Below are 23695 nucleotides of genomic sequence, written 5' to 3' on the forward strand. Positions count from 1 at the left end.
ATTAAATGATTCCTCCTCAATTACCTGTAAAGCTGTGTTAGCATTCGCATCAGGAGGGACGTACACAGCACTGATATAAATAAGTGGGAATTCCCGAGGTAAATAGTGGGGTCTAAGAGAGAGGGAAATGAGCTCGATGTCCTTTTCACATAATGAACGTGTAATTCGACAGCTTTTGCACCAGTTTTTGTTGACATACACACAAATACCACCACCTTTTTGTTTTCCTGTCATTGAGCTATCTCTGTCACGCCCATGTATTATGAAATTTTCCAATTCTACACTTTTATCTGTGTCTAAGTCTGAAAGCCATGACTCTGTAAAACACAGTATGCTTGAGTTTTCATAATCAGGATCAAATTTACACAACGCACTAATATTGTCCGCTTTGTTTCTGATAGATCGAACGTTTGAAAGTATAATCATAGGTAGTGGTACTTTACCAGTTCTTCGAATTCTTTGCTTGACGCCTCCACGTTTTCCTCTTTTTCTTTTCTTGATTGAAACAATAAAACCATTTCGATCATTTGTTTTGATTGTTGTTTGTCCAATATCAAGCAATTCGTTTTTTTGTGTAGACGACGGTCGCCATATTGTTTTTATTTCTAACACAACAACATTGTTCACTCGTAGTAACTTTTCATGCTCTACACATGATTGAAATATGTACCACAAATATAAATATTTAAATATAGTCATACCTGTATTCCAATTACAAATAATAGGTCCATAAAAAAAAGCGATGGCAGATAATAACACAAGAATACAAACTTTTACTGATGAACAACAGAGCAATGAAAAACCAAGCGTCGCCATTGAGCGCCGATCTCGAGCTAACCTTAATATAAAAAATGATGACTTATTGAATAAATAAACTCCTGACAAAAGATCAACGGTGAAAATACAAATTTAAAGAATACTGAGGATGTAGGAGCTTTCGGAATGTCTCCCCTTTACTTAACTTGTGGAAAAGCAAACAGCCTAGCACCTTTACTAAGATTTTTGATTAACCCTAATAGAAAAAAAAATCCTTCGATCTCGAGCTAACCCTAATAGTAAAAAACACCCTTGGACTGCTTTGCACTACCTTTCAATACTTCACTAAAATCAAAATGGCAGCTGAAAATCAAAACAATGGTCAAAATCCATTTGGTTGTTCTCCCTGTCGTAAAAACGCCAAACTGACAGCTTTTTACAGTGACGAAATTGGTTGCTTTTGAGAGTGTTAGTGTCGTCGGTACGTATTTTATGATATCTGTGTGACTCAACGAACTTTCAAACTGACTTTAAATTATAAAAGGAAATCAAGTTATCTGTTTATCTATCCGTAAAAAATACATTTCTAATTTTCAAATCTTTCAGTAGAGTTGTGCGCCTTATAATTATTTTTATTGACTCAAATAAGGACAATGTTCTCCACAATGCTATGTTTTTTAAAGAAAGGATCTATGACCCGTCTTGCACTTATTGATGCGATGCGTTTAGATAAAATAATCACAAAGTCCGCAAGCCGGATATAACGTACTTACACACAAACTATGCGTAACCTTATTGATCGTTTACAGTCTGATATAATTTAGTGAGAACTAATCACCCAAATTTCTTTATAAAATACAATAATAAAGAGCTAAGTGGCGTTAATTTCATTCCGTCTATAGCTGGTCTGATAACCGAATGCCCTATGGGCTTGATCTGGGGCTTAGCTTGTAATTTTGCAGGATGGGGCTGAGACAGGGATAATCAGAGGGCTTGAGATTCGATTCATAGGCGAAGGAATCCTGACATTTTGGGAATATTTTTGTTTGTTTGTTTGTTTGTTTTTGGTACAAATTTTCTGTTTAATCTGTCTGTTGCTGTTTTCACCTTTTAAGATATTTATATCATACCAGTTGGCCTACCCGTTGCTCACGTTTTTATTTATTTATTTATTTATCTATTTATTTATTTCAAATTCAGACCAAATCAAACACATGTATTTAGTTGGCTCCCCTGTTCATTTTGGACGCAAACTTATTAATTTATGATTATTGTTAAAATTGCGATCCTTTATTATGATAGAATATTCCCACAATGAAAGAGAACAAAAACACAATTTCAATTAATCTTATGACAGGCATTTTAGACTTGCATCTACTGTTTTTGGCTGATGACTAATTGTGTTTTGATCGAAAATTTCATTTGAATAAATAAAACATCTTGCTCATTACAGATTCGTAAATGACATTGATAAATTATGTTCAGGGGTATGGGATTTCTTTGAATTTGTAGAAAAGGATTGGGGTCAATCGGAGAAAAAGCAATAATAAAATCAGAGCTAGCCTGTCAGTCAGATGCAAATCGTATTTAACATACATTCAATTATTTGCTATATAATATCTTATACACATATAAATAACAATATATCTTGTAAAGCGCTATTTGAACACTTTAGATGGAGATTTGCGCTCTATAAATTATTATTATTATTATTATTATTATTATTATTATTATTATTATTATTATTATTATTATTATTATTATTATTACATTATTATTGTTACGGAAGTCTTCTCGTATTCGTTTAATGTATTGATATATTGCTTTTAAAACATAACTCACGAGGCTTTTGTTCAAAATTCATTTTTTAAATGAGTTTAAAAAATGAAATTGCATCTGGATGGAATCTACAAGTGATTCTGTCAAAGACAGACTACACTCAAATCAACAAAACCCAACAAGAATGGAAGTTGTCGCGTCTATGTAGGAGAAGTGGCAAGTAGGAGTAGACAAATGGGAGTCAGAAAGCTTTCCCAAAGACAAAAGTTGTCTGGAGCCACTTTTACCCTGATATAATTGGGTTAAAGTTCCTGACAACTCGACAGATAGTAAGAAAATTTTAAGTTTAAAGAAATAGGTAGTAGAAGTAGTGGTAGATTATTGGCACGTTATATAGGGATAGATAGGTTCTAATCCCCGTTAGAGCAGAAATAATTTAATATAAATCAACAGAATTGCCTCACACAATAACAAGTTAACACATAATTAGCGAAAAGAATAATAGTACATTTTAATAAAGTAAAGTTAGGCTATGGGTAAATAATTTTCATCCCTTCATGGTCCGTTTCTCAATTTATTATAATTGGTTCCTTATCAGTTTGGATGTGACTAGTGGCGATGTTAAGGTTGCCTCTGTCTGGTTATTTTATGGAGGAGCCTTTTATTCATTCTCTGGTTGTCCCAGTGGGTCTAGATAGATTCACTTCCGGATCAACATGTAACCAAATGGCTTTTGCTGGGTAACCCGATTTGTGAAAATACTGGAGGAAATCTTGGACAGTTGCAACATTTTTATATTCCTTATGAGCAATGATGTCATGAGGATTTCCAATTAACAAACCCTTGACATCACCACTGATCTAAATTTTGTTAGTCATGATCCTTAATTTAATTAACGGGGTACAGGAAGGTTAGTGGGATGGGGAAAGATAAGTAAACAATGGGAGCATAAGAATCAATAGATATAACTACCTAATAGTACTATCGCGTATTAGCGATAGCACATTTGTAAATGTAATTTATTCATTAGGAAGGCATACATACATATATATATATATATATATATATATATATATATATATATATATATATATATATAAATATATACATATATAGATAAAGAGAGTGAATTAAATATTTTGTTATAATAACATCAATTATCGAATTTCTGTTAATAACATGAGTTATCGATTTCCGTTATTTTATAGGTTGTGTCTACTTACGGCCCAGGTGAAAACACTATATTAATTATTACTCACTACACATACTAATTTTAAATGGCATTAATTAATCATAACACAATGTAAGTTCACAGCTATAAGGTTGGTATATTTATAACATACCCTTGTCTACACAATGTTTCCCGGTAAATAGTATTTCGAGTTCACCGCTATATTGGTATGTTGGTGATAGAGTGATGGAATGGGAGAGAGACCGAGTTAGCTGAGTCTTTGCTTATATAGAAATATGACGGGAGTTTCTTGAATCCCAGAAACCGATGATGTCGCAGGATTCGTCAATGCAGGATGTCACTGGTCAATTTGTTCGAAACCAATCATATTCTGCGTACGTCATCATGGCTGTCGTCGGTAATCTTGTGTAATCCTAGGATATTGTGTTGGCCCTTTGATCAACCGGACGGTCGATTAATTATACAGCCATATGGCATCTCTCGTCTAACGGCTGGACGTTGATTTATTCAGTGTCATACTTGGGCGTTATTGTAATTACAGCAGATGTAGATGTAATAAATTATCGAGGCGCAGATGTGAGAAAATATGTATTGAGTTATTTAAAACCCTGAGAATGAGAAAGTTAGGGGGGATTTGGTATCGATCACTTCAGAAGTCAACCGCAAACATGGATCCTTACTTGGAAATTCCGGGCTCACCAATAGAAGAAAGAAATTAGCCATCGCTGCCTTAAAAAATTAGAGCCATGTCAATGAACGTATTATATTCATAAAAATACATAAACATCAGCTATAGGAGATGGATCAGATTGCACAACGCAATTGCTTTGCTCGTTCTAATGCATAACTGTTCCACCTGGGACGCAATTGCTTTGCTCGTTCTAATGCATAACTGTTCCACCTGGGCACTTACAGAGAAAGAAATTAACTATTTGATGTCTTCAACGATAACCAAAATTGAGAATACTCCTTGGAATATTTTACCCGCAAAGATCTCAAGCGAGAAACACCAGTTGCAAATTTAGAGGAAAACTGACTACCACTCTTCCCGGACAAAGATATCAAAGTAATAAGCGACCTACTCCCACACGAAATTATTGCCTCCGATCTGGGTGCACAAATTAGCAGGTCTGATATCAAAACGCAATTATGGACGACATTTTGCGTCGGGTTGAGAGTATTTCCATTACAACAATGAGAACATAATTTGGGTTATCAGGCCTGCAAAAAAAAAAAAAAAAAAAAAAACTACACCCCCGACCTTACATACACACAAACAAGAAATGCAAACAAAATCAGATCAAAAAGGCATCCGCGACATTGCGAACAACACATAGATCTTGGCGGAAATTTTGTTCTACTTTCGTGGTAAGGAAGGACGCGAAATACATAAGTGAAACCTACGAATAGAGTTGAATTGAATTGAGAGTATTTCCATTATAACAATGAATGAGCCATGACAAATTAGGCTATCAGGGTTCCATTTTTCCTCTTTTTCTCTAAAACATGGTTTTCCCCTCTTCCTTCTACCCTTTTCGGCTCTACGAGCTTTGGGCTCTATACGTTTTCGAAGATGCTCGTTGTAGTTTAGGTCGCAATTAATAAGTAGTCTGTGGGTAGAACCCGGATGCAATGATCTCCAAAGTGTTCGTATTTAAAATGACGAGCACTGGCATTTGTCACTTGTCAAAGTACAATTTATTTGAGGCTGATCACTCCGCGGGCACATCTGCACTGATTACGTTCTTAAGACGGGTCCAGTGGTGATTGAGGAGTTGTCCACATATCCAACCTCATGGAAAAAAGTGTTTGACATGCGCTGTTGTTACGAACATTTATCAAACAGATCCCTTTGAGACAGTTCTTTATTTTCTTTTATTTTGCTCTTGAAATCATAATCTCCCTAAGAACTGCACCCGCCTGACTGGTTGTTTCCGTTCCTGTCTCCAATAAATTTATTTCATCAACCCAGTATTGGAAGTCTTCCTTTGCCGAATGGTTTCATAGCCACCTGCAATTCTCGTTACCAGACTGTGGAGGACGATGAGATCACTGGGCTCTGGAGATGTCTGACCATTCCTGCAGGTATCACGGTTCTTCGGTTTCCATTTGAACATGTTCGCTGCATTTTATGTTTTGTTAACAGGTGATTTGAAGTAACCAAGTATTTCCTGGCGTTGTGGAATGCGGGGCATTCGTTTAGTGGAGTCTTATGATGCCTCCTCTGGGTAACTGTAAATTACTGTAATGCAAATAGATAGGCTAGTACGCTGGTCTTTTACTTTTATCTGTTTTAAGTATCGAACTTCTCAACGTTGCAACGTTACACATTTTGGGAATTACTTTTGTTCGCACCGGTGCGCACTATCTTTTACGTTATCCTCATCACAGTCGAAATGGCGGATTATAGTCTAAAAACTGGTATTACTGCAATTTGACTTTCCGCCATCATTATGCTTCAAACTAGACAAAGATTACATTGAATCACCATTGGATGAAAATGGGCGATCCAAAATATCAAGACTCACCAAGAAAAAGACTTATGAGCGCTGACGATATTCCCCCAACGCAAGCATGGAAAGAAAGAGCTGTCAAAGCTGCCCCTGTCAGAAAATATTATTATGAAATGGTTTGTCTAAATCTTACTGATTCTAATATTGAAAACAGACCCCCTCTCTCTCTCTCTCTCTCTCTCTCTCTCTCTCTCTCTCTCTCTCTCTCTCTCTCTCTCTCTCTCTCTCTCTCTCTCTCACACAGAAAGACAACGCAGTTATGAAAAAAATTAGAAAGCAGAAACAGACTATTCTATAACACAAACACGCGCGCGCACACACATACGCGTTCGCGTACACACACGCACTCTCGCGCATACATACGCTCTCACACGCACACACACACACACACACACACACACACACACACAGAGACACAGAATAGAGAGAGAGAGAGAGAGAGAGAGAGAGAGAGAGAGAGAGAGATTATGATGATAATAATTTTAATGACAATAATGATAATGATGGTGATGATAATGATGATGATGATAATAATGATAATAATTACAATAATAATAATAATAATTTGAATCTGTTTGTGTTGGGAACCGGTGTAAAGTGTTTTGAACACGTTTAGTGGATATTGCTCAATATGAAAGGCCAGGCTTTAAATAAAAATCTATCCACCGCCTTAAAACGATATTTTGTCGATTTTGTTTAGATGGTGGAGTGATAAAAACTAGAAACATTTTTGTTTTGTTGAGAAGAATGAGTTATCAACTAAAAATGTCGTTTTTCGGATTATATTCTAATTTTAAATTCACTTTCCGCAGCTGGTTCCCCCATTCTCAGTACCAGATTGAAGCGGTGGGTTAGTGTGTTGTGCCAAATTAAATGAATAAATAAATTCCATAAATAAATACTTTAAAATTCGACATTCAAACAGTACGATCCGTCATTCTTCTTGAGCAACATGGCGACCCCCACAAATGATGTTCGTGAACCAAGTAAACAAGTTGATAACAGACAATTCAAACAGCCTGCTGCCAGCCCTATAGGGTTACCAAACAGAGAAAAGAAACCGATGCCACACTGTAAAGCTTGCACAGATTTTAAGACATGGATGGAATTAACAGCTCATCCAAGACGGGTAAGTTACATTACAATAAATTACATCATCCTCGCTCTAGACTCTAGGGTCTAGGAAGGGCTCTAACTCTAGTCTAGAGAGCAGCGCCGGTGGAACCCATATTTAGCTTCTTAAACTGTTCCAATCATTCGGTTAGACAGAAAAAGAAAAAAAACAAAACAAACTTAACGCTTACCCTCAAAGGCAGTTTAGATTTGAAGATGCATTTATTATCTATTAAAAAAAACAACATTCGGAACTACCGTTTACAATCCTTGGCCTTGAGATGAATTTCAAGTTATGTTTGAAATTATTTCGCAAATTTTCATGATTCATTCCTCGCGAAATCGTCCGGTCACGTTATCATCCCCTGGCTGGGTCACCAAAAGACAGGTTTTAAAAAAAGTTTATTTAGAAAAAGATTACAGAAGAAGTGTCAGTGTCACTATCTAGATATGCAATTTGGTGCATATGTGCAGTAAAAATTGGTGCGCAAAATTAGTTCCTAGCGGGTGCGAGACTCTCTGTTTGTGTGTGTGTGTGTTTGTGTGTGTGTCTTTTCCTTTTCTTTTTTTGTTGGGGGGGGGGGGGGGGGGGGGAACGTACACGGTAACAGGGCATCTAGCCTCAGGGTCTACGTACCCCTTAACTGGTTTACCGTTGCAATACAAGCAATAGAATGACCTCGCTGTTGTTAGCACGCACGCTCGTGTGTGTATGTTTGTGTTATTATTTTTCTTAATCAAAACAATTTTACCCATTAAAGGCGAGATTCAATTTTACTACACTACACTACCCAAACTCCAGATCTTAGTCATAATGTTGTCATTAAAAGACAATTGAAGCCAGAGTTGAAAAATACTCTTACTGCTCTTTTGGTGGAAATGATTTATTCTGCATATAAGCAATCTGAAAAAGAAAAAAAATCAGTGTCACTAGCAAAGGGTTAATTGCAGGAGTCCTGCATCCTGTGACACTCCTACCGCACTTGCTAATCATAAAAAAAGGAAATAGCAATTAACAATACTAAGTTGCAAAAAAAAAAAAGAAGAAATAAGGGGGGGGGGGGGGGGGGGGGGGAAGAGCAAACCCAGTAACAGCCTTTTAGAGGCGAAATTCGATCTTTGACCTTACACCAAATCTTCCAGTTCTCATCAAAAGACAAGTAATGGCAAAACGATTATAGATAATTGAAGTCCGAGTTGCGATCTCTCTTGGTCGAAATGCTGTATGTTGTATTCTCCGATAACAATAATAAAGATAAAATGAAACTATTATCTGAAAGTAAAAAATCAGCTTCGCTGTAAGGGGTTAAGAACATCTGCAAGCATCCTTGACATGCACTACGTCACCAAATGACACGTCTTCCTCATTCCTCCAATTTTTTATCCCTCCAATCTCACGGTAGTGTTAGCGTTGGTTGTGGTGGTGATGGTAGTGGTGGTGGAGGAGGAGGATGGGGATAAAAAAAAAAAAGGCCCTTTTCCTTTTATTCAATCAACTTGTCTGTTATATGGACCCTAGTCCTCTCTAAAATATACAAGAAATAATACTCACTTTTTTCTGCTCCAATGAAAATATCTTTCCCCCACCGGTCTAATTATTTGTAGCAGATGACAAATTTCTCAAAACGGTTGATGTTTGTATTATTAGTAGTCAGTAGGTCTAGTGATGATGGTGTGGTGGAGGTGGTAGTTGCAGTTGTGGTAGTGATAGTAATGATGACATGATGGTGATGGTTGTTGTAGTAGAGGTAGGTATGATGATGGTTGTAGTCATGATGATGTGGTGGTGGTGGTTGTCGTAGTAGAGATGGTTATAGGGTGTTGGTGGTTGCAGAAGTAATGGTGATGATGATGTAGTGGTGGTTGTAGTGGCACTGGTGCTAATGATGATGATGGAGGTGGGAGCTGTTGCATTGGAGATGATGCTGTGGTATTTGTGGTGACACTTGAAGTGGTGCAGGCTTTCCTTGGACTTAAAAGACTCCACTGGAATTTGACGGAAGCTACCAGTAACCCTGAATTTATTTGCTTCTGACCGGAATCTTTCCCGGTGAATGATAATAATGATAATGATGATAATAATGATAATAATAATAATAATAATAATAATGAGAGTGATGATGATGATGATTATTATTATTATTGTTGTTATAATAATAATAATAATAATAATAATAATAATAATAATAATAATAATAATGATACAGTTGACTCCACTTAATCGCACACCCTTGGGGATTCAGGTTAGTGTGTCGATCAGCGGAGAAGCTAAAAATAACATCTAAGCACCAGCTTTCATGTATGTTCCATTCATGTTGTACCTTCACTTCTGAGTTTTCTACGGACTTGACCTCATTAGAATGTTTGTTTTTTATTTATTTATTTATTTTGGTTTTTAATAAAATTCTTCCTTTTTTTTTTCTTAAAAAAATATCTTTTCTTTTTCATGTTTTATCGACAACAAAATGTGACATTATTGTTTGTTAGAACAGTAATCGCAAAGCATTGATTACTTTCTATTCTGTGCAAGCTGTTTATAAACCTTTGTCTCCATCTCGCCAATGTAGATCATCTGTCAAGCGTTCTGCTTGGATGAAGTGGTGTTGTTTGTCTACCATGTCAAGTTTTTCAGTGTTTGTCAGGGGTCATGCGCCACATTGCGATGACTCATCTTCATCTTCATTATCTAGACATTGTCTTTTGTGTGGCTGAACGGAGTCCAGTGGTTCCTGAGATGTCATTGCACCATTGATGGGTATATTGTTGTCCATTGTCACAAATTAATCGAATGCTTTGGCAGACTAGTTGTGTGGAACGGGGACAGCTTCGTTGATTTTATATGGCTGTTTTTCAGTTTACATAGACTTCCTGTTGGTTAGTACATAGATATAAAGCAGCCATCAATGTCAACAAGAGCATATAGGGATGTACTCCTGGTTACCTTCAAGAACTTAATGCGGTGTAAGTACATTTGCAGACTTGATGCTTGTCTACTGAGGACAATCTTCTTCTAATCCTTAGTGTGTGATAGTGTTCATCCTCTTCGGGCATCCACCAGACATCTCCATTTTTTGCGATGGCTTTATTCCAGGACAGGCCTGCTTCCTTTATTTCTTTTTCCATCGTCCCTCGTCAGGTTTTTTTTTGGTCTCCCCTGCTTTCTCTTCCCATCTGCTGTCCAGTACAGGGCTGTCTTGGGAAGTGACCCTTTTTACATTCTGGCCACATGACTCAGTCAATGCCATCTTCTTCTTTTTATTTGGTTTTCTATGCTAGTGCTGGGTACAGCTGGGGCGACCATCCCCAACCCAGCGCGTCCACAGGTGGCGGATCGTGGAACGGCCTACAGATCCTGATCTATAGGTTAGCTGTAAAGCCGCGGACCAACTGGCGATAGTCGTGGAGAGTGAGGTTGGGTAGTCTGGCAGCACAGCTACACATACAAAATGCCTCATATACTCTATGAAGGGACTATCAAGGTGAATGGGAGGCGCCTTAAAACCTGCCAAATGCTCCCACTGCCTTGTGGGTTATGACCGGGAGGTCAAAAGGCTATGGAGTAAACCAGATAAAAATCCGTCAGAAGGCAACGGGAAACCACTGACGTATCATCCCAAGATCGTCATGATGTCCGTCCAAGCGAATCTAGTCAACGACGTCAATGGATGTTTTTCGAGCAACTCGATTACAGCCTCGTCCGGTAGAGATAGTCATGCAGGTGAACAGGTGACTCTCGACCGTCATCCAGCTACTGTGCACCACCAAACATTACGAACAGCAACATGGAATGTAAGAAGTCTGTACCAGAAAGGAAAATTAGCAAATGTAGTTATGGAAATGAAGAGATTGAATATCAATGTTTTAGGATTATCAGAAGTTAGATGGAAAGGAGCAGGAGAACTTAATTATGATGACTGTAAAATTATATACTCAGGAGGAGGAGAACACCAAAGGGGAGTTGGAATTATACTAGATAATAAAACGGCGCGAGCAGTCAAAGGATTCTGGCCCATATCAGACAGAGTAATGGCAATCAAACTACAAGCAAAACCTTTTGATTTTGATATTTTACAAATATACGCCCCAACCACCAGTCACGATGATGAAGAAGTGGAAAATTTCTATCAACAAATAGATAAAGCAATGCATCAGTTTAAGTCTTCAGACATAAAACTCATCATGGGCGATTTTAATGCCAAGGTGGGCCGAGAAAGAATAGAAGATATTGTGGGCCCACATGGTCTGGGAGACAAAAATGACAGAGGTGATCGTCTTATTCAATGGTGCCGTCAACATGATCTGACAATCACAAATACTTGGTCAACAAACCACAATAGAAGGAAGTGGACATGGAAAAGTCCTGGAGATGGAGTGAGAAACCAAATAGATTACATACTGATCAGCAAACGTTTCCGAAACTCGGTTTTGTATGCCAAATCTATGCCGGGGGCTGACTGTAACAGCGATCATATACCTGTGCTATGCCCCATACGAGTTAAATTGAAAATCTGCAAAAGAGCAAAGGCTAAACCTAAATACCAACTAGACATTCTCCGGGAGGAACAGAAGATACAAGAAAAATTTGAACTATCAGTAAGAAACAAGTTTGAAGTGCTTGGAGAACTAACAGATATAGAAGAGAAATATGAGCAGTTTAAAGACAGTGTTGCTGCATCATTAGAAGAAAATGTTCCAACCACACTTAAGTTGCAGAAGAAGAAATGGATTACTCCAGAGATATTAGAATTAATGAATGAGAGAAGAAAGGCCAAAAATCAGGAAGAAAAATACAAGACTCTGAACAGGCAGATAAAAAGAAAATGCAACGAAGCTAAAGAAGACTGGATAAATGAACAATGTCACTATATAATGTCCTGCAAAGAAAAAAATGGCAAATTCTTCCATCAGAAAATCAAAGAAGTGACAAACAAAACTAAATCAGGTGCTAAAAGTGGATGCATCAAAGACAAGCGTGGAAACACCATCATGGACAAAGACTGCATTCTAAACAGATGGTCAGAATATATTGAAGAACTTTTTTTTGATAATCGAGGAGAAATGCCTATGATAAAAGAACTGGAAGGGCCTTCTATAATGAAAGATGAAGTTAGGAACGTCATGAAAAGCATGAAAAATGGAAAAGCTGCAGGACCTGATGCCATAACAATTGAAGCCTTGACTGGCCTGGGTGAATGGGGGATTGAATTCATCACAAACCTTCTAAATCAAGTGTATGACACAGGAAAAATGCCAACTGATATGAAACGATCCATTTTTATAGCACTACCAAAAAAGCCAGGGGCAGTTGATTGTGAACAACACAGAACTATTAGCCTAATGAGCCACCTCACAAAAATTCTTTTGAAGATAATTTTACTAAGAATAAGAAATAAAATACGACCTGAAATTGGGGAGATGCAATTTGGTTTTGTTGAGGACAAGGGTACCAGAAATGGAATATTCACATTATCAATGCTGATGGAAAGATGTATTGAAGTAAATAAAGATCTGTATATGTGTTTCATCGACTATTCAAAAGCCTTTGATAAAGTACAACACGAAAAACTATTCAAAATTCTATCATCCTTGGACATTGATGGTAAAGATTTAAGAATATTACGGAATTTGTACTGGGAACAAGAAGCAGCAATGCGTGTTGACAATGAACTAAGCAGTTTTACACCTATTAGAAGAGGAGTTAGGCAGGGTGTGTTTTGTCTCCAGATTTATTCAACCTCTATAGTGAAATGATATTAAGAGATATCGAACATAAGAAGGGGGTGTGTATTGGAGGAAAGAATGTAACAAATCTGAGGTATGCAGATGATACGGTTCTACTGGCAGAATCTGAACATGAACTACAAGAATTACTGGATGTTGTAGTCAGGAGTAGTGAAAATATGGGACTGGAACTGAATATATCTAAAACAGAATGTATGACGGTATCTAAAAATAATAACCCACCAGCCTGTGTAATAACAAGCAGAGGACAAACAATACAACAAGTTGAATGTTTCAAATATTTAGGCTTCAATGTAACATCCAATGGAAAATCAGATTGTGAAATAAAGAAAAGAATAGGTATGGCGAAGAATGCATTCAACCAGCTGCATACAATTATGAAAAACAGGAATATTAGCATGAAAACAAAAATCAAAGTCCTGGATTGCTATGTACTGTCTGTGCTGCTATATGGTTGTGAGAGCTGGACCATAAACAAGACCATGGTTAAAAGACTGGAGGCAGTGGAAATGTGGTTTTACAGAAGAATGATGAGGGTGTCATGGATGGAAAGGAAAAGAAATGAAGAAATTTTAGAAATGGCAAACAGAAAAAGATCACTGATAACAAAAATCATCAAACGCCAAATGGAATTTTTAGGACACATTATCCGCCACCCTGGTTTGGAAATACTCGCCTTGACTGGAAAGATGAATGGAAAAAGAATAAGAGGAAGACAAAGAATAACGTATTTGAAAGGGATAAGAACTTGGACAGATGAAGCTGAGAAAGGTGGCGCTGCTTTAATAGAATTGGCAAGAGATAGATCAGCTTGGCGGAAGATGACCTCCGACGTCTGCTTCAGATATGGAACTACATGAGATGAGATGCTAGTGCACTTAGCTTTCTTTAATAGATCCACTTTTTATTTTTGTCGGCCAAAATATGTTGAAAATTCTTTATATTTTTATAGATTTGTTATGAAAATAATTCTAGCTTCTTTATTATGAAGGATGTCATTTTCCAGCTTTCACATCCGCCGAATAGCAGTACACTTAAGACTTAAGACAAAGCCTTACGATCCGGTTAAAGGTTGGTGGGATATAATTTTCACTCTTTACATCAATCTTAAATGAGCTTCCTCATTGTGTACAAAAATCATCATTATTGGAGATTTTCAAATTCAGATTGAAGATATTTTATTTCCAGGACGTTCATCGTGATTGTCACATATCATGTCTCTGAACTGTATTTTACAATGCACCCAGAGCCTCTTACGTCAGGTAATGGGTTGCACTCTATGAGTATCAGTAAAGCAACCTACATCATTTAGAGCATGGAGATATATATTTTAGAAAATCACTAATTGATTACAATATTAATTTCACATAAAGATTTTAATGTAATATTTATTCTAAGGTTGATTAATTAATTCAACAAAATAAGAATTGTATGTTGATGATAATATGATGTATTGTTTTATTATTTGCTTTTTTTTTACTGTCAGAATATGCCTCGGACTGAGAGAGAGGAGAAACAATGCCCTTTAGACTCTGATTTGCTTGGCAGCAACACTTGGTCCTTTCTGCACACCATGGCTGCATATTACCCAGAGAAACCCACATTTGAACAGCAACATAACATGAAGAGCTTCATCTCCTTATTGTCACAGTTCTATCCTTGTCATGTCTGCGCCTCACACTTGAGAGAAGAGTGAGTTGTGTGAACAAATGAAAAATATAAGCTAATTTTTTTTAGAGACAAACAAATATTTAGATTGCTTTTGTCACTACTGTGGAAAAAAAAAAAAAATAAAAACAAATTCAAATAAACAGACCTTGTAATTTAATGGATAATATTTTTTACCTTCAAGTTTTACAAATGAAAATGTTTTAGAATTTGCATTAATAATAATAATGATAACAATAAGTTTATGATAATTATAACAATAATATTTTAATAGAATAATAATAATAATAATGATGATGATAATAATAATAATGATTATATAATCAATAATAATAATAATAATAATAATAATAATAATAATAATGATAATAATAATGATAATAATAATAATAATAATAATAATAATAATAATTTTAATGGTAAGAATAATAATAACTTTAATGGTAATAATAATGATAATAATAATAATAATCATAATAATAATAATAATAATAATAATAATAATAATAATAATAATAATAATAATAATAATAATTTTAATGGTAAGAATAATAATAACTTTAATGGTAATAATAATAATGATAATAATAATATTAATAATAATAATAATAATAATAATAATAATAATAATAATAATAATAATAATAATAATAATGATTTTAATGGTAATGATGATAATGATGATAATAATAATAGTGATAATAATTTGGTTACTACCATTAGGCTGTAAGTGGAGACACACCTATTAGTAATATGACTAAAACAGGCCATGTTGAAATATGATGATCATGCGAGTTAACAACTTATTAAAGAAATACGATTCTGTTGTATAGCAGAGCTTGCTAGAATCTAGCAAGTACTGTATTATAATTAGAACCATGATGCTGATGGATTTCAATCACACAGACTTATGGCTTTGGAGACTGGGTTGTCATCAGATATCGACTCCTATTAAACAATAGATAAAGCTGATTTTAGTAGGGACTGCTATATTAAATAGTAGATTTGTGCAGACAGCTTGGACTCGTAAAAGACCGTTCTCTTGATGACTATAACCTATGGACTTGGCTGTAACTTAACTGCTAAAACTTGTACTACATGTATAACACAAATGATTTTAAACATGGAAGGGATTGGGCACTATTGGCTTTACATTAGGGACACTCTCTCTCTCTCTCTCTCTTTCTCTCTCTCTCTCTCTCTCTCTCTCTCTCTCTCTCTCTCTCTCTCTCTCTCTCTCTCTTTTCTCTCTCTCACTCTCTCTCTCTCTCTCTCTCTCTCTCTCTCTCTCTCTCTCTCTCTCTCTCTCTCTCTCTCTCTCTCTCTCTCTCTCTCTGTTTTTTTCCAAGTTACATGACAACGTAACCAGTACATTAAAGACAACCTTTACAAATGGCGATTTTTGACCATTCTATTTTTTTTTCCAACTCTTGAATGGGAATTGTCTCTTTGATTGTATGACACTTTTAATCAACTTTTGAAGTTGCAAGAATCAATTAGTTTTTAAAAGGAAAATGCAGGGCTTAAAATTTGCATGACCAAATTTCTAGTTAGAAATTGGATAGTTATTGATAACTGATTGTCTTTCAATATTTTCAATTTTTAAATTTTTTTTTGTAAAATATGATTTTTATTTCTGTCCACAGTTTGAAATCAAATCCCCCTGATACCGGTAATAATAAAAGACTGTCTCAATGGTTTTGTGAAATGCACAACAGAGTCAATGAAAGATTAGGGAAGCCCATTTTTGATTGTTCGAAGGTATGTTCCAGATTTATATATATATTAAATGATGTTTTAAAATTTTGCTTAACCCTAAAAGGTTAATGTGTTTATGGTTAATTTATTACCTTAGCCATGTCACAGGTCTTTTTCAAAAATAGTTTTTCAAATGAAAAACAGAAACAAAGGCAAAATGAATATATTTGTACTTATGTTGGATTTTTAATCATGAATAAAGATAAATTTATAAAACATGTCATTACACTGAGTAAAAATGTTGTAGAATATTACAAGATCAGCAAACCACGTCTGTTGTCGCCGGAAGCCAGCTCCAAAAAAAAAAAAAAAAAAGAAAAGAAAATTGATCGGATAATTGATAAAGCCAGGAGTTATACTCACCCAATTTCCAATGTGAAAGAACTGTTCAAGAGATTTTGTCTAAGTAAAATGGAGAAAGTTTTTAAGGATTGCGATCACCCCCTTCGCAAACATATTAAGCCTTATAATTATTAAAACAAAGACAACACGTCACCTTAATTCATTTTTCCATATGGTGTTCGAATTGAAGTGTGATTTAAATTAAATACTATCTTTTAAATATACACTCACAAGTTTGGACTAAAGGCCAGAGGTATGGCCTATCTCAATTTATTAAATTGATATAATATAAGGTGTTGCTATTGGTTCTTGGTTGTTTGTACATTTGCATATATATATATATATATATATATATATATGTGTATACATTGTCGCCATAGATTCTCAACTTTGTGTTTATACATTTTTATGCATGCCACGTATGTAAACGAATTTCAATTTTTTTGGATGAATAAAGTATCTATTATTATTATTATTATTATTATTATTATTATTATTATTATTATTATTATTATTATTATTATTATTATTATTATTATTTTTTTTATATTATCGTTATTCTTCTTTCTTATTATTATTATTATTATTATTATTATTATTATTATTATTATTATTATTATTATTATTAATTTCATAATATCATTCTACCCTGAATAATTAGGCTTTAGGTGCTTTATATACCTACAAACACATGGGCATTCATGCACGCAGAGACCCAGTTACACTATGCATTGTTTCAGTCCTTATCAGAAATATTAAGCTTTAACATTATACACAGTTATACGTTATATACTAGTACCTCATTTTTAAATGGGATCAAAAGAAGTTATACACAGTAGAATTTAGGTAACCCGGTTATACCCATTAAGACTGCTCTGCTTTGTATATTTTTTATAAAAATTAAGAATATAAGATAATGATAATAAGGTAATGGATGAGTTGTTTTCACATTAAACATTTTAAAAATCAGCAAAGTTTGTAATGCATATTGCATAATTAAAATACACTTACAATTTTCAATTATTCAACAACCATTGCAACGTCTTTTTTGTTACAAAGAACCCAGGAATGTGGCGTTAGTGAGGGTTAAGCACTTTTGAAACTATGAGTTTCTTTAACATTGCTAATGAATGGGTAGTCCGTCAAACCCAAGAGGCCCATAGAGCCAGATTTTATTCTGGTTTTTGTACCATTAAATGGACAATAAATGAATTGTTTATAGGACATTAGTCTATCGCACTAGTGAGGACCGGTCACACAGTCCTTTAGCTGAGAACCGGGGACCGGTCCCAAAGTGGAGAACCGTTGGCAGTCCTTACTTCTTATAACCTTTCAACGGTCCCAGCGATTTTCGCGCCATACTACTACTACTGCCCCAGCGATTCTTTGCATCGGTTCTTTTGCCTATCTTCCACAAATCACCACCCATCCCACTTAATTAATCGCATCCACCCCCTTTGCTATACACTAAACGACACAGACGACCATCTCTATCCACTTCGCAAACCGCCTTTCGTGTGTAGATGGGGGGAACAGGAGGCGCACGCCTTGGACGATTCCATTATACGGGGTAAATTTCAAAATTTACTACACCATAATGATCGCAATGACAATGATCTATGATGAAGGCATGACCCCTCTTCTCTAATGGGTTATTGTTTGAAATGAATGTGACTACTAAAGATGTGTGTGTTTGTGTGTGTGTGTGTGTTTCGAAATTAGCAAGTCCGATTTTTTGTCTTCTTTTGTCTATCTCTTGTCACCACTCCTTTCTATCGCATTGTTTTCATTAAAAATAATACAATAATATTAAAATTTCGCTTGGTGTTTTAACTAATCAAATAATATGAGTTTCACATATTATATCTTCCTTCCAAAATAACAGTTATAATGTCTGTATTTTTAAAAAGGCCAATAGAATATTTGGGGGCCCCGATAGCTCAGTTGATAGAGCACTCTTTATACATAAAGGCCAGAGATCGATCCCGGGTGCAGTCGAGCTTTTTTTCCTCTGGACTCCCTGTCTACTCAGCAGTGAATGGGTAGCTGGGTTTGTTAGATCTGGCGAAAAGTACTTTGGGATAGACTAGCGTCCTATCCAAAGGTAGAAATATTTTTTAAAAAATAAAATAAATTGAGCTTTTATATAGCGCAATATCCATTAAATGTGCTCAAAGCGCTTTACAATGGGTCCCTGACTAATAGCGACACGTAACATGTAGACATGACGCCTGTTAGGCGATGTTACAATTTTTTTCAGACAGAGACAACACTGTTGACGACCAGGTACTCATTTTACACCTGATTACGGTGATAGGATGTAAGTAAGAGTCTTTCAAGGACTCAACTAGGCGCAGAGCGAGGCTCGAACCCAGGACATTCCGATCCGAAAGCGAGTGTCATAACACAAGACCACATAGCCGCACAAAAATAGAAAAAAGAAATGGAGACAAAAAAACCCCAAAACAAATCAAAACAAACTCTTTCCATACTTTTGGTCCAGCATGCCACAGACACAAAATATTAACAATCCCCTTTCCCTAACACTAACATTGACCTGACCCGCTCCATCAATCTTCTCAGGCACACACACGCATGCATGCACACACACACACACACACACACACACATGCTTAATGGATAGTGTTATAGCACTATTTTCAGGTTTTGAGGTAACAAGCCTTCTCCGCTCTCACTTTCACTTAGCGGTTCTACAGCCATCTACTGCAGGCACGGTCCCATCGTTTGAAGGTCACAACTTGTGATTGGCCAATGGCGTAAAAGAACCGGTTCTTTGACGGTCCCAAGTCCCAACGATGCCTTGTGAATGGCAAATGTTGAAAAAGAACCGGTCCTTGCGGTTTTCATTTCCCAGGGACCGTAGAACCGGCAGTCCTAAACATGCTTGGGACCGCTCCGCACTACTTTCCACAGATATATCAGACCTGGTTACCAATCAGTTTTGGGTGGACAGGGGAAATGCCAAAATGTCTTTCCTAAGGGCATAGTGATGAACTGTCCAATTGCTGGTTCAAACACTCAGTCCTATTTTAGATTGCAAGTCCAAGACCATACAGCGACACACTAATAAATGAGTGATGTTAAAAAGATTATCTTCAAACAAGATCTTTTGAAGGTATAACAGAAATGTTACGATACACTTGTTCAAAATTAATATTGAGTTGCTTTGTAAGGTATTCATACCTTAAAGTTGATGGGAGAGAAAGATAATAAATAAACTACCAAAACATATGACAAGATCAGTAACAAATTACTATTCATTCATAAGGAAACATAGCCACATGAAATTTACGTTAACTGTCCCCCCCCCCCCCCCCCCCCCCCCCCCCCCCCCCCTTTAAAAGTAAATATTGCAGAATTGAATCTGGTTCCTTTGTGTGACTATTTTGTGTCCTTCATATCGAGCCCTCTGTCCTCTTTAGTAATGTAAGGTCCTAATAGGGAACAAAAGTGTAATGTCAAAGAATTGGTTCCAATCTCATTGGAAGTGTAAAACCATTCTTCCAGAGGACTGGATACATACCTTTTGTAATTGATCTTTTGGTTTCAGAGTGATGACATCTTATTTTCTAGTCTAAATATATGCTGGTCATCAATAAGGTCATCCATCCTCGCTCTTTAAGTCCCGTAATCCCAAGAATATGCCTATATATCCTCCTTCCAAAATATACCCACTTCCAATAAGTTTGGAATTGGCAGAGTTGAAGGTGTGATTTCATGATTTCTCTGCCCTATTACCAATAAAGTATCATGTCCATTTTTCCTATTTTCAGGTATTAGAGAGATGGAGGGATGGCTGGGCAGATAACAGTTGTGATTGATCTTTGATATACCAATGGAAAACATGTGATTATTTATCAGTGACTGACAACAGACTGCTTTTAAAAGAAAGTGTCTCAACTGGGTTATTTGATTTGAAAATGTGATTTGGTATTGTTTATACTATTGTTTGTTAGAACTGGATCCTTATGCAGAGGAGCTACTCAGGTTATAATTATTTTTGATATTATGCTTCAATATATTAACACTCATCACCCATTAATCTTCCATTATTAACATACCTGGTGTGCAATCAAATCATCGCAGGAAAGCAAGAGTAATATTTAATTTCTTGTAAGTTTAAGCAGAGGATAAAGTCGATCACTTACTAATTATCAACACATTTTTGTTGGAAGTCATGATATTCAGTCATGAAAATCTCATGTTAATCCGTAGAACTATTGGTTCTTTGGGATTTCTTAGAGACCTCCAAAATTTTATTTGTCATGCCAAATATTTTCCGCTGGTAAATATCAGATGTCATCATGCCTTGTATCATAATTTGACACCTGAGTTCAATTGCAGTAATTTTGTAGACATTCCCAATTTTATGTTGTCAGCCAAGACAGGTAGGCAATAAGTTTCAAAAGTGACACAAGAAAACTGGTGGTCTTGGATGAGATGATGGTCGACAGGGTAGGGAAAAGGGTTGAGGCTAATCAGTTTATATGATGTTTTAAAGAATTTTTAGTTTGAGGTTTTGTTTCTTTTTATATTGTTTTTATTTATTTATGTATTTGAATTTGTTTATCGGTTCTTTCTCTCTTCCTTTATCTATATGGATAACTCTTAGCAGTACTTCTAATTTAAAAACGAGTGCTCTCTCTCTCTCTCTCTCTCTCTCTCTCTCTCTCTCTCTCTCTCTCTCTCTCTCTCTCTCTCTCTCTCTCTCTCTCTCTTCCCATCCTTTTCTATCTCCCCCCCCCCACCCGAGTCGTTTTCATTTTATCATAACATCTATTTGATAATACTGAAATAGGAAATTACAATAAGGAAGTGTAATAATCAACTTTGGAAACAAAGAAATGTTCAAATACCAATTTTAAATTCAATCTTTTTATTTCTATCTTGGAGTGACTATGTTTTGGAATTTATTCATATATCATAAGTGTATATAATAGTGATATACCTATTACAAGATGTCACTGAGGTATGCTTTCAGTTTGACTCTTAGACCGATAAGATTTCTTCCTTGTCAACTGACCATTATCATCACTGAATATTGTTTTCATAAAATTCCAGGTTAAAAAATCTATCATTTATACTAAGCTTCTACCTGTCTCAATGGCAGGACAGATTTTAATTCGATTGTAATTTTAGTAAATAATTCTACAGACATTGATCATTTTTATAGTTATATTTTTTCACAATTACTAAAATTAGCAAATAACCGACTTTAAATATGTTGTCTTTTTTTATTGTTGTTGCTAAAACCTTCAGTTTGAGATATGTCATCTAGTCACATTTCCATAATCTGAACATCTCCGTCCCCAGCACTTTATTTGGATTACAGAAATCTCCAGATAGTGAATCACTATCTAAAGTGGCATAAGTATGTAGTTTTGACATCTGACTCTGACCATGTTAACCTAAGCCTATCATTGCAGTAACAACAATAAGACTATACCGCTTTCATCATTGGCCAATGTGAGGTTTATTAGAATTGCTTTTATTTATATAGTTTTAATTATTAATTTACTTTATTTGGGGCGGGGGGTGATTTTGTCATTTCGGTTATTTGTTTTTGTTTATTTTGTTGTTGTTTTTTTCTTAATATTTATATGTGTTTACTGCTTTTCTAAGGAGGGGGTGATATTTGTTTGTATTGCTGTTTGTTTTGTTTTTTACATTACATGAAACAGTTTTCATGGAGCTTGATTACTGAGTCAATTCGTTTAATTGAGAGTTCAGAGGGATGTTGCGGCATGTACTCTTTCACAAGGTCACAACCTATTTCCACCTCTTTGTTGGCGATGATAATGACAGGATGTTCTTTAATAGCCTTTGTATGCCTAATGACATCAATAATAAGTGATTTGGGTTAGATTGGTGTTAATTGGATTATGTAAACTGAACAATCACACATGATTTGAATTGTTGATAATTGCACACATAATGCATTGTAGTTGATTGCGGAGGCGAGGCTGATTACCAATGACTGGACTGGACAACAACAAATTGGTTACCTTTTGACCTTAATTGGATGTGACAAAACATTTTAAATTGGATTATACTTCAATTGTTTGTTGGTTGCATTTGACAAGAGTAGACGGATTAAAGGTTTTGGTCAGTGTGGTGTTCAGATTATGGAGTCATAGACCCTCTATACATTAATGGCTTGTTCCCAATATAAGTGTTCAGATCCGGAAACAAGAATTTCCTGATCATGGTGTAGTGCAGGTACTAATAAAGAATCCGTCCTCAGGCAACACGTGCAGATAATGGAGACATCTGGATTGTGGATCAAAGAGACCTGAGTAGATATTAATTTCTTTTCTGTTAAGATCAGGGCAGAATAAGTTCCATTTCGTATTTCTAATTTTTTTTCAAGGATTGGTGAAATATAACGGTTATCTACATATCATAAGTGTGTATGCCTTATGCGTGTTTTATTGATTATGATTTTAAAAAATTAATTGGAGAGATCAATTAGTTCAACTGAGTTCAACATATAAAAAGAAAGAATATACATAAAGAACAGATTCATAAAGAAAGAATATACATAAGGAATAGATTCATAATAGTGGATAATGACAATGACAATATGTATGTGACAATTTCCTTCAAATTGAAATATAATCTGTGACTGAGTAAAAAACGAAATGAATGAATTAAATGAAGTGTGTAGAGCATGGAAAGAGCAAATTTTAGTTTTGACAACCAATGTAAATGAGCAAGAGCTATTGATGCATGACTTATAATATTTACAGTACATATATCTATATATATGAATATATATATATATATATATATATATTTTATATATATATAT

At 35.4% G+C, this 23695-nt stretch overlaps 1 protein-coding gene across 1 annotated transcript; it reads left to right on the forward strand.

The window, feature by feature from the left end:
* The first annotated feature begins 6128 nt into the window (after positions 1-6128).
* Positions 6129-23385, forward strand: LOC144972911 (FAD-linked sulfhydryl oxidase ALR-like). Its single transcript, XM_078914713.1, has 5 exons — positions 6129-6356; positions 7166-7369; positions 14582-14787; positions 16410-16524; positions 20658-23385. The coding sequence occupies exons 1-5, from the start codon at positions 6222-6224 to the stop codon at positions 20703-20705; spliced, it is 708 nt and encodes a 235-aa protein (XP_078770839.1). The 5' UTR covers positions 6129-6221; the 3' UTR covers positions 20706-23385.
* The last annotated feature ends 310 nt before the right edge of the window (positions 23386-23695 follow it).

This window comes from Berghia stephanieae, chromosome 5 (genome assembly GCF_034508935.2).
Source record: "Berghia stephanieae isolate SIO BIC M18660-M18661 chromosome 5, UCSD_Bste_1.3, whole genome shotgun sequence".
NCBI classification, from domain to species: domain Eukaryota; kingdom Metazoa; phylum Mollusca; class Gastropoda; order Nudibranchia; family Aeolidiidae; genus Berghia; species Berghia stephanieae.